The 12411-nt window shown below is 39.9% G+C and overlaps 1 protein-coding gene across 3 annotated transcripts in view; it reads right to left on the reverse strand.

Annotated features, from left to right (window-relative positions):
* The window catches only part of nutf2 (nuclear transport factor 2), a 53403-nt gene that overhangs the window by 22175 nt on the left and 18817 nt on the right, over nucleotides 1-12411 (reverse strand). The window contains exons 4-5 of one of the 3 annotated variants that reach the window (XR_013576901.1): nucleotides 6698-6796; nucleotides 2833-3110 (exon numbers count right to left, since the gene is read on the reverse strand). Coding sequence is in view for 2 of the 3 variants with exons in the window: in XM_078544178.1 (XP_078400304.1) it covers nucleotides 3044-3110; nucleotides 6698-6796 (166 nt within the window). In the remaining variant the exon portion in view is untranslated. The remainder of the gene's footprint in view (nucleotides 1-2832; nucleotides 3111-6697; nucleotides 6797-12411) is intronic. The other 2 variants (XM_078544178.1, XM_078544177.1) reach the window with 2 other exon arrangements.

Below are 12411 nucleotides of genomic sequence, written 5' to 3' on the forward strand. Positions count from 1 at the left end.
TCTGTATCTTAAACATTCACTCCCTCTACCACCGGCGCACCATGGCTGTAGTGTGTACCATCTACAAGATACACTGCAGCAACTCACCCAAAGCTTCTTACACAGCACCTCCCAAACCCACATCCACTGCCTCCTTGAAGGACAAGGGCAGTAGGTGCATGAGAACATCACTACCTCCAAGCTCTTGTCCAAGTCTCACACCATCCTGATATGGAAACATAACACTGTTCCTTAATCATACAGGGTCAAATTCCTGGAACTCCCTACTTACCGGCATTGTGGGAGCACCTTCACCACATGAACTGCGGTGGTTCACCATCACCTCCAGGGCAATTAAGGACAGGCAATAAAATTTTAAAAGTGTGCCTGCCAATACTGATTTGTGTAAATTTAAGTCTGAGCATATTATGGTGTGATGGAGAGAATATTTGGGTGCCACTTGACATTATCAAAATGGGCACAATTTCAGTTTGCACCCAAAGAGAGAAACTCCAAGCCATTGGGGGAAATATCTAACACTTTACAAACAGCACACCTTTTACCAGTTACTTTTGTTTTTGATTAGGTGACAGTTGGACTCTCATATATATGATTCCTATTAAATCACTGCATTCCTGCAAAATCTCCCACCCTCCACAAAAAGACGTGTAGTATACTTACACAGCAGTTTATTAAAGATCAAGGTTTGGGTTAGTGGAAAATGAATGCCCCACTCTAATTAGCAATAAACAACTAACACAGTCAGCAACCACACACAAAAAAACTTGCAAGTTAGCTGAAATGGAAAGAGTTGTACTGATGCAATGATATTAAAATTACACAGGGTGTATACGCATCCAAAGCTTATATTTTGCACATTGTAGGTGCAAATTATATTCTGTTATATTCACAGAATAGGGCAAACTATTAACTTCTTAAAATTCAGTGCAATACTCAAGACAAAAAAAAAAATCACATGGGCTTATAGCAAGAACATGATGCAACTTCCTGCAAAGGTCACACACATGCAAAACTGCAAAAAGTGGTGCTTACTAGGAAGGAGGAAAGACAGACAGGGGTGAGAGTTGTTCATTTATTAAAAGTTGTGAAGTGCTAGCCTGAAGACCTCATTGGTACACACCCAGGTATCACTAAGACATTTCAACAAAAATGTTTGCTGGAAGCCTATAACTTGGTCGTCATCTGCCTGAGCAAAAGATGAAATAACAAATGGTTACCAAGTTTGATTTCATATTCTTGCATTTTTAAATTAAATTGCTATCTATTAGAAGATTCCATGTCAAAAACTAATAGGTGTATGATTTTGCCCTTTGTAAACCCCAGGATATATTTTGAAGTGTTAACAATAATCCGAAAACAAATAAGGAAGGGTAAAACCTACAGGTAATCAGTTTGATGATTCTAAACATTATGGTTCTAAAGTCTGCCTGACCTCCAAATCTGACCCAATTCCAGTACAACATATTCACACTAAACTGGTACAAATGATCCATGGATTTTATACTACATGCACACAATTTTTAAAAAACTGGCGGAGTCAAAGCGAATTGCCCCCGCTGCACTTGGCCAATTCTCCCACTCTGCCCCCGGACTATTTGCTATCTTCTACAAATCCAACTGTTTTAATTGAAAAAGTCAAATAATTTTTCTGTGGAGGTTAACAAGCACAGGGTAAAATTAGAATAAAATTTCAAATGGGTGGCTGACCTACTGCAAACATCAAGTCAAAGATAACATCATTAATTCAATGAATGCAAATTTGCAAGAGTGCAAGAAAGGAGAAATTAATGGGTCCAGATGCATAGATTGTCAAAAGTGGGTAATGCACCAAGAAAGGAACCTAAAAAGGTAAAATCACTTCTGTGTTTCTCATTCAGGTGCACTGAATATAAAAGCAAGGAAATAATATTAAATTTCTATAAGACAGTGGTTAAACCACAGTTGGGAAGAGTGTGTGCAGTTCTGGACATCCCATTACAAAGATATTACTGTCATGGAAAGAGTGCAGTGAAGATTCATTGGAATAATACTATGAATTAGAGATTACAGTCACGAAGAAAGATTCGAGAAGTTGGGGGCTTGTTTTACAAGTTTATAAGAGGATCTGACAGGTGTTTCACGTGTGATTTACGTGATATTTGAAATGTTTGAGAGGCTGAACAGAAAAGGTTGTTTCTACTGGTCATTAATTAAATAACATGGAAAATAGACCCGGTATTATCATTACAACAAAGAGATAAGTTAAGAACTCTTACCACACAGCAGATTATTAAACATGATTTTTAAAATTATTTCACAGCACATGGACGTCTCTGCTTATCCCTAATTGCTCTCAAGGTGGCGGTGGTGATGAGCCACCTTCTTGAACTGCTGCAGTTCATCTGGTGTAGATACACCTACAGTGCCGTTAGGAAGCGAGTTCCAGGATTTTGACCCAGCAACAGTGAAGGAACAACAATATAGTTCCAAAAGTCAGGATGGTGTGTGGCTTGGAGGGGAACTTGGGAGTGGCGGTGTTCCCATGCATCTGCTACTCTTGTCCATCTTGGTGGCAGAGGCCACGGGTCAGGAAGGTGCTGTTGAAGGAGCCTCGAGTTGCTGCAGTGCATCTTGTAGATGGTACACGCTGCTGCCACTGTGCATCAGTAGTGCAGGAAGTGAATGTTTAAGGTGGTGGATGTGCCAATCAAGTGGGCTGCTTTGTCCTGGATGGTGTCAAGCTTCTTGAGTGTCGAGGGAGCTACACTCATCCAGGCAAGGTGAGAGTATTCCATCACACTCCTGACTTGTGCCTTGTAGATGCTTTGGGGAGTCAGGAGGCGAGTTACTCACCACAAAATTCCCAGCCTCTGAACTGCTCTTGTAGCCACAGTATTTATATAGCTGGTCCAATTCAGTTTCTGGTCAATGGTAATCCCCAGGATGTTGACAGTGGGGGAATTCAGCATTGGCAATGCCATTGAATGTCATGGGGAGATGGCTCGGTCCTTTCTTGTTGGAGGTGGTCAATGCCTGGCACTTGTGTGGTATAAAAGTTACTTGCCACTTATCAGCTCAAGCTTCAATGTTGTCCAGGTCTTGTTGCATATGGACATGGACTGCGTCAGTATCTGAGGAGTCACGAATGGTGAACATTAGGATGTTTTCTGATGATTGCACAATTTACAACCTTATGATGGAGGGAAAGTCATTAATGAAGCAGCTGAAGATGGTTGGACCTAGGACACTACCCCAAGGAATCCCTGCAGCGATGCCCCCGGAACTGAGATGATTGACATCCAACAACCATACCATCTTCCTTTATTGCTAGGTATGACTCTAATCAGTGGAGAGCTACTCCCCCCACCACCACCACCACCACCAATTCCTATTGCCTACAGTTTTGTTAGGGCTCCATGATGCCACACTCGGTCAAATGCTGCCTTGATGTCAAGGGCAATCACTCTCACCTCTGGATTTCAGCTCTTTTGTCCATGTTTGGGCCAAGGCTGTTATGAGGTCAGGAGCTGAGAGGCTCAGGCGGAACCCAGGGTATACCATGAACATCAAATGAGACAGAGGCTGGGACAGCATTAAAATAATTATTTGAAAAAAAGGAAAATGTAGAAGGACACAAGATCAGGAAAACACGATTAGGATAGATTGCACTAGTTAAGGTACATAGGCATCACCAGCCACTCCAAATGGCTCCTGTTCTGAAATTTCTATTATGCACCTGCTGAGTTCAAATTACAGCATCTGGTCAGGAGATCATGGTATAAAATTAACATTACCTCACACAAAAATTCAAAAAATAAAGCAAGATTAAAAATAAACTCTCATTACAAAAGTGGCCCAGAAAGAAACTACTCGAACAGCATGGTTTTCTACTTTAACCAAAGAAATGGCAAACAAAACTATTTCAGAAACAACCCATCAACTCAGTCCATTTTTACTGAATTCTTCTACACAACTTAAAAGCGATTCGCTAGCCAGATCAGAAAATATCCCACGACAAAAACACTTCATTTGGCTTAGTGCAAGCTAATCATTCGTGGTACAATCAAAATTATTTCCAACATGTAACTGTTAGCTGACCTTGACAATGACATAGCAATTATATAAACATAATTGTGCCACAAAATTTTAACAAATAAATAATTTCTATATGCTATTAAAAAAGAACAAGTTACATTAAGAAAAATTTATCTACATCAAACCAGAACACTTCTCACAATTCACCTGCTTGGTTATTCAGATGATTCATTAAAAAAACAGACTGCTAATTAGAAGAAAACAGCTAATGCTGGTCAGGTAGGATGGCAGTATCTTCTAAACTCATTGAGTTTACCACAAATCATTCCATACACGCTATTGTACTGAAAATAGCCACTGCTACCCAATTCTCAAATCCACTCTCATACACAACCAATTTCTTCTTCCCCTCCCCTTAGATCTTCTACACTATGCAAAATTCACTTGCTTAGACAGGCTTCCTCAATTTTGTGGCTGCAAACATTCTGTGCTTTGTCCTCCAGTTACTCCCAATTATAATTTTCCTTTTATTCTTGTATTTCCTTCTTGCATGTTTGTGGGATATTAAGTTGGGTCATTTCTGACTCATATGTTCTGTTCCATTAATTGACTGGCTCCTGTGAAAGTTAAATTTATCTACCCGCCCCTACTTGGTTGAACTCAGTTGGATTCATTTATGATTTTGTTTTCAGCTCAGTCCTTTCTGGGACCTTATCTGTAATTCTTCTGCTCCAGCATGATATGGCTAGGTTTGATGCACAATATGCAGTCATTGCACAGTTCACCTTTAAGCCTTTTGTAAGATTCACCCTTCTACACTGTCCATTTTATTGTAATTTTCATTATATTTTGAAAATAAGACAGTGAGCATACAACTGTTCGAAGGCCTATGCCAATGGCACATGAATGGAACATAGTTTTGTACCGGATTATGAAAGACCACTATTCCACAGGATCACAGAATTGTTACAGAGCAGAAGGAGCCCATTCGGCCCATTGTGTCTGCATTAGCTCTCCGAATGAGCAATTTATTTAGTGTCATTCTCCCATCTTCTCCCTGTAACCCTGCACATTCTTCCTTTTCAGATAACAGTCCTTTTCAAATGCTTTGATTGAACCTGCCTCTATCACACACCCAGGCAACGAATTCCAGGCGTTAACCACTCACTGAGTGAAAGTGTTTTCTCATGTCACTTTTGCTTCTTTTGCCAATTATGTTAAATCCTCTCGTTCTCACTCCTTTCACGCGTTTTCCCTACCTACACACTTCTTCCCTATATACTGTGTCCAGACTCCTCATTATTTTGAATACCATCTCACTGGATCCAGTAAAAATAGCTTCAGGGCACGGGGCATCATCCTATGGTGCTCCCTAACCTCAATTATCTATCGTATATTTTTAAAAAAAACAGCCTAGTGGGGATTCCGACAAAAGTAAATTCCACCATGATATATTGTACTAGTACAAGTCCATCGTAGTACTCATCTACCAATCCTTCCATACATGCAGAAAGTCAGCAACTCCTTTAGAATTACTCATTTTGTCCAAAACACCTACATATCCAATTATGTTTTTTTTTTCTTTATTCATTCATGGGATATGGGCGTCTATGGCTAGGCCAGCATTTATTGCCCATCCCTAACTGACTTTGTTCAAGGGGCATTGTTGTGGGTCTAGAGTCACATGTAGGCCAGGCCAGGTAAGGACGGCAGATTCCTTCCCTCAAGGGCATTAGTGAAGCAGATGGGTTTTTACAACAATCGGCAATGGTTTCATGGTCATCATCAGACTTTTAATTTTACTGAATTCAAATTTCACCATCTGCCATAGTGGGACTCAAACCCAGGTCCCTAGAGCATTACCCTGGGTCTCTGGAATACTAGTCCAGTGAAAATACCACTATCGCTTCCCCTTATAACAAACTAACTTTTTACACAACAAAAACAGAATTACCTGGAAAAACTCAGCAGGTCTGGCAGCATCGGTGGAGAAGAAAAGAGTCGACGTTTCGAGTCCTCACGACCCTTCAACGTTCCAGGTAATTCTGTTTTTGTTTTGGATTTCCAGCATCCGCAGTAGTTTTTTGTTTTTATAACTTTTTACACACCATTTCTGTCGCTTCTAAACACCATATCTTGCTTGTGCAAAAACATTTTCCACATGAATAAGAGCCGTAACTTGAGTTGCAATCTTCCACTAGGCTTTTTGTTAGATTGAAACTTGTTGGCACACTAAATACTCGACTACAGAATGTCACATTTCTGCGAGATCATGTTTCCTCAAAGTGAGAAAGAGAAAGTAGAGAGTTCCAGAATAGAAATGGCAGAGGTTGTCCATTAGGGGCTAAGAACTCAAAGAAAGAGAATTATAAAACTTCTTTAAAAAGACTATTGCAATGACTAACAATTAGCAATAGTGAATTACCGTTAGGTATTTAATTCAAAGGTTGGATGCTGGTTTTATTATTATGCTTTTGAACCTTCCTACGATTTAAGAACTTTTTCAAAAAGGTTGGTTGAATTTCTTACTGTAAATCCAAAGATGTGAATGTAAACTTTTTTCTAAAATGGCTTAGACACCATTCTCTTTGCTTCATAGGAAATGGATATAAAAGGCAGAATAAACATTCTCATTGAACATCGATGTGGGTTAAAGCTTTGAATAAAACAGAAACACTCTTACCTGAAGCTGTCCTACTACCATACTCAGGATGCAACTATCTGGGGTAGGTTGGTGGTCTTGTGCAGTTATGCTGTGCTGTATTTTACGAAATGGAAGGCCCTGTGTTTAAAAAGACAAACCTAATAAGAACAACTCCAATTTTCTTAGCTGAAAAAACTTCATGATTCAATGCAAACCATGAACATACCACGTCTGACAGTCCTACTCCTGCAAATTAGACATTGTGTTTAAAATGCAAAAAACTTATCACAATTCAGAGCAATTACTGTTTTGTCAACAGTTTAATGCAGGCAAATAAAAAATGCTTGGCTATTACTCAGTGTTTACAATCTTATACACAATACTATCTAAAGTACAGCAAAGCCTTATTTTGTTGAAACAAACATTTGCTTACATCCCAAATTGCTAGATACTATACAGGGTTGTATCTAAGAGAAGTTTCAGAAGAGTCTTCAGGCAAATGTTGTACATGATAGGCTTCAAGCACTGTATAATACATAAACACTAAAATTACATTCAAATGAAACATTGCAGAAGATGCCAACTTTCACAGAAAGTTATTGTGTATTAATTTGCGATGTCACCATTCTAAAGCTTGAGAAATATAATTTTAAAACTCAAACTGGTTGCTACTTTGACATTTAAAAGGACCTTCCATAAAAACAGGTTCAATCTTTTGTTTCAGGATTCAACTACAGCAATCCAAAATATCGAAGAAGGGGTGTAAAGGAGTACTTTGCTCATAAACTGATCATTCTTAGAGAAAAAAGTTATGGTCTTACCATATTCTTTCGACTTTTTGTTTTTGAAAAGTAAATATTTTGCCAATTTGTGGTAGGGTCACCCTTCTACCCATTATGCCACTGCTGTGACACTAGTTATGATAGGTATCCTACAGCATCTCCCAACAGAATCAATGCAGTCTCCTGTCCTGGAAAGCCTAGATAGCCTTGAGTATTTATCAAATTAATACACTCCAAAATTTCATTTTAAATGGTAATTTTTTAAAATAACCACGAGGCATCCATCCTCCCATTCACGGTTATTGCATTTATAAGGCTAAGTGCAACTTGATGAGATTTTGTCACTTGCCTTGGCCAATAGCAACCCTGCCCTGCTCACAAGTTTCGTCCACAGCTTCAATCGAAAGGAATACTGGGAGTCAGTGGGGGAATGGAGAGGAGTGCAGGGAGTGGAAACGAAGGAACACTTCAGCACATGGCCTTAGAAGCCAAAAAGATAATGAAAGCCAGCTTCACAGGAGTTAAGTTTCTAAAAGAAGTGCCATTTGTTTCCTTTTAAAATATAATACAATGTACTTCTAGGACAACGAGACTTTGGCAGAAATGTTACTTTCCTTATTAAACATCTTCCTTCTTTTCAGATAAATTATAGTTGAAAGGCTTCTGAGTACAGCCAGGAGGTAATGCCTATCAAACAAATGGAATTGAAATTGATATACTCTGCTGATGCACAACAGGTTGGGGGATCTTCACAGAGCTTGGGCATATTCCCCAAGGGTTCCCCCAACAGCACGTATTACCCTCACTTCTATTTCATTGAAATACATCTCTTCCGATTTTACAGGACAGGCCTTCAACGAAGAAAGATGGAAAATAAAAAAAGCTGTTAACTTAATATGGATCATGTAAGGGACAAAAAAATGCCCTTATTTATTTAAAATATCATTAATCAATTGCTTCTAAACAAACAATCATTTTACATAATTATTCTCTTTTAAACAAACATAAAACCATTTGCCGTTACAAATTTTAGGCACTAGTTATTTGAATTCAGCAGAATCAGGCATTCTTGTAATATCAAACCAGTGGCGCCTCGGACCAGTTTAACTTTACTTCCCAATGTATGGACACACAATGCGATAGGATCGCATTAATTAACTCTTTTGTTGTGTGAACTAGACGCCGAACAAACAATAATGTTTTGCAGTTTTTTTATATTTTTCATAATGCTCATGACAATAAAAAACAAAGCATGACATATTATCTACTAGCAGGATAAATTCACACTCTGACAATCAATTCTTCAAGCAGTTTATACTAAGCTTAAAATGAACTATCACTCTCTGTAACTGGCTTTTATTCCAGGTTACCACAAAGACCATAAGACCATGAGACATAGGAGCAGAAATTAGGCCATTCGGCCCATCGAGTCTGCTCCGCCATTCAATCATGGCTGATAAGTTTCTCAACCCCATTCTCCCGCCTTCTCCCCGTAACCTTTGATCCCCTTACCAATCAAGAACCTATCTATCTCAGTCTTAAATACACTCAATGACCTGGCCTCCACAGCCTTCTGTGGCAATGAATTCCATAGATTCACCACTCTCTGGCTGAAGAAGTTTCTCCTCATCTCTGTTCTAAAAGGTCTTCCCTTTACTCTGAGGCTGTGCCCTCGGGTCCTAGTCTCTCCTACTAATGGAAACATCTTCCCCACGTCCACTCTATCCAGGCCTTTCAGTATTCTGTAAGTTTCAATCAGATCCCCCCATATCCTTCTAAACTCCATCGAGTTTAGACCCAGAGTCCTCAAATGTTCCTCATATGTTAAGCCTTTCATTCCTGGGATCGTTCTCGTGAACCTCCTCTGGACCCTCTCCAGGGCCAGAACATCCTTCCTGAGATACGGGGCCCAAAATTGCTCACAATATTCTAAATGTGGTCTGACCAGAGCCTTCTAAAGCCTCTCCAGCACATCCTTGCTTTTATATTCTAGTCCTCGCGAAATAAATGCCAACATTGCACTTGCCTTCCTAACTACTGACTCAACCTGCAAGTTAACCTTAAGAGAATCCTGGACTAGGACTCCCAAGTCCCTTTGCACTCCAGATTTCTGAATTCTCTCCCCATTTAGAAAATAGTCCATGCCTCTATTCTTCCTACCAAAGTGCATGACCTCACACTTGCCCACGTTGTATTCCATCTGCCACTTCTTTGCCCATTCTCCTAACCTGTCCAAATCCTTCTGCAGCCTCCCCGCCTCCTCAATACTACCTGTCCCTCCACCTATCTTTGTATCATCTGCAAACCTAGCCAGGATGCCCTCAGTTCCTTCATCTAGATCATTAATGTATAAAGTGAAAAATTGTGGCCCCAACACTGACCCCTGAGGAACTCCACTAGTCACCGGCCGCCATCCTGAGAAGGACCCCCTTATCCCCACTCTCTGCCTCCTGCCAGACAGCCAATCTTCCATCCATGCTAGTACTTTGCCTCTAACACCATGGGCTCTTATCTTACTGAGCAGCCTCCTGTGCGGCACCTTGTCAAAGGCCTTCTGGAAATCCAAGTAGATAACATCCATTGGCTCTCCTTTGTCTAACCTACTCATTACCTCCTCAAAGAATTTTAACAGATTTGTCAGGCATGACATCCCCTTGATGAAACCATGCTGACTTTGCCCTATTTTACCATGCACTTCCAAGTATTCTGAAATCTCATTCTTAATAATGGACTCTAAAATCTTACCAACGACCGAGGTCAGGCTAATCGGCCTATAATTTCCCGTCTTTTGCCTCACTCCCTTCTTACACAGGGGGGTTACATTCGCGATTTTCCAGTCCTCTGGGACCCTCCCTGACTCGAGTGATTCCTGAAAGATCACCACTAACGCCTCCACTATCTCTTCCGCTATCTCCTTCAGAATTCTGGGGTGTAATCCATCTGGTCCAGGTGATTTATCCACCTTCAGACCTTTCAGTTTTCCTAGCACCTTCTCCTTGTTAATGGCCACCATACTCACCTCTGCCCCCGACTCTCGAACTTTGGGGATGTTACTCGTGTCTTCCACCGTGTAGACTGACACAAAGTACTTATTCAGTTCCTCCGCCATTTCTTTGTTCCCCACTACTACTTCTCCAGCGTCATTTTCCAGCGGCCCAATATCCACTTTTGCCTCTCTCTTACCATTTATATATCTAAAAAACTCTTGCAATCTTCTTTTATATTACTGGCTAGTTTACCCTCATATTTAATCTTGTCCCTCCTTATTTCTTTTTTAGTTGTCCTCTTTTGGTCTTTGTAGGCTTCCCAATCCCCTGGTTTCCCACTGCTCTTCGCCGCTGTCTTGTCAGTTCGTTCCAGCTTACAAGAAGCTGAAGATTTGACCTCTGATCTTCCTCTAGCTCTTCATATCAGGAATGGTCAATTAAGCTGCGAATCAAATAAACTAGATGTGGGCTGTCCCGGCAGCTTTCTCATTTCTCCAGCACCTTGCACCCCCGCACCCCACCCACTCCATGACGTTCATATGAATTCAAACGCTTCCAAAACTCAATTTTCTCTCTCGAAGGTGTTAAGCGAACTTTATTGTCTCAAGCTGAAGAAAAATAGGCTTCAAGCGGAACTAATTTGAATTTGAGACAGTGGAGATACTCCCTTGAGAGTCAAATAAATATGAATATCAACATCTTAGCAAAAAGTACCCCAAATTCCAACAAATAATCTAAAACCTGGAAACATTATTGGTTTTGTTCAAGATTATTTATTTTATGCTCTAAACTTTGCCTGCAAGGTGGGTTCACCCTAAAATCTTACACATATTAGTCACAGTGCAAATTCCATTGTTTGTTCTTCATGTTGTGAAGCTACTATTGCATACATAAAGAGAGCACCAAGCTGCTTTAAGTTCCAACTGTCCAATATTTAAGCAACATTGTGACAGTGCTTTCAATTCATTAGACTAAATTATTGTCCGAAAGAACCAATCCTTCTCCTACTATTACTAAATTTAATAATCCAGGTAGGGAAATTATACCTATGGGATACAGTTACGTGATACAAATCTTGTTCATAGGTCTTCATAACTTCTAATTATGTCACTGGGCCATAATCTGCTGCCTAAATAACAGTGAGGCTAATGGTGCTGACCATTATTTATGCACAAATGGTACAGCAAATTCAGGTGAGGGCAGATGCTGTTTCAGATGTTTTGCTCCAGCGTTAACTTCACAAATAGGGTATCTCACTGTCTGGTTCACCATTGAAATGTATTGAATGGTGTGAAGTTGCTGTATTTGTGTGGTAGATACAAACTAAACTCTCAAAAGAAGTTAAACCTTGTCATTTCATTCCAAGCACACTTATAACAACATAATAAGTACTGACAATCAATTTCTCTAGCACTGAAAATTAATTATTACAAGTGTGGAATCTCATTCCTTTAGTTTTAATTGTTGTTGATCATCTTAAAAAAGTCAAACATAATTTTTTTTTCCTTTCTATCCAATTTTCCTTTCTATCTCTTTATTTCTCTTCTGCATCCAATTTGACACATTGTATTCAAGCGCTCTAATTTACATGTCTTTCTCAGTCCTTGCACTGTTAATTTCACAATGCTTCAACACGATCGATAAGATGCTTGCCCTGTTCACTCCGGTACAACTGGCCAGTTTTTCTCTGTGGCACAAAATGTAACTGCAGTTAAATGAGCAAAAGCAAGTCTAACTACAGCAGGATAACCCCAGTTTGTTGCCCTGGTCCAGCAAATTATGACACAATGTGTTTTCTGGATTCTTATTTTCTCACCAATTTTCTCTCCTGAATGCACTGACCCCTTAGAAGGAAGGGTTCCACAAGTGCTGCATACTTTGCAGTCCTTTGGTTAAGAGATCACTGTTCACATGTGAATATCGACAATGTGTATCAGCAGGCTATTATATCATGGGGTAATCAGTAGCAACCTTGATACTATCC

Source organism: Cetorhinus maximus, chromosome 6, assembly GCF_964194155.1.
Source record: "Cetorhinus maximus chromosome 6, sCetMax3.hap1.1, whole genome shotgun sequence".
NCBI classification, from domain to species: Eukaryota; Metazoa; Chordata; class Chondrichthyes; order Lamniformes; family Cetorhinidae; genus Cetorhinus; species Cetorhinus maximus.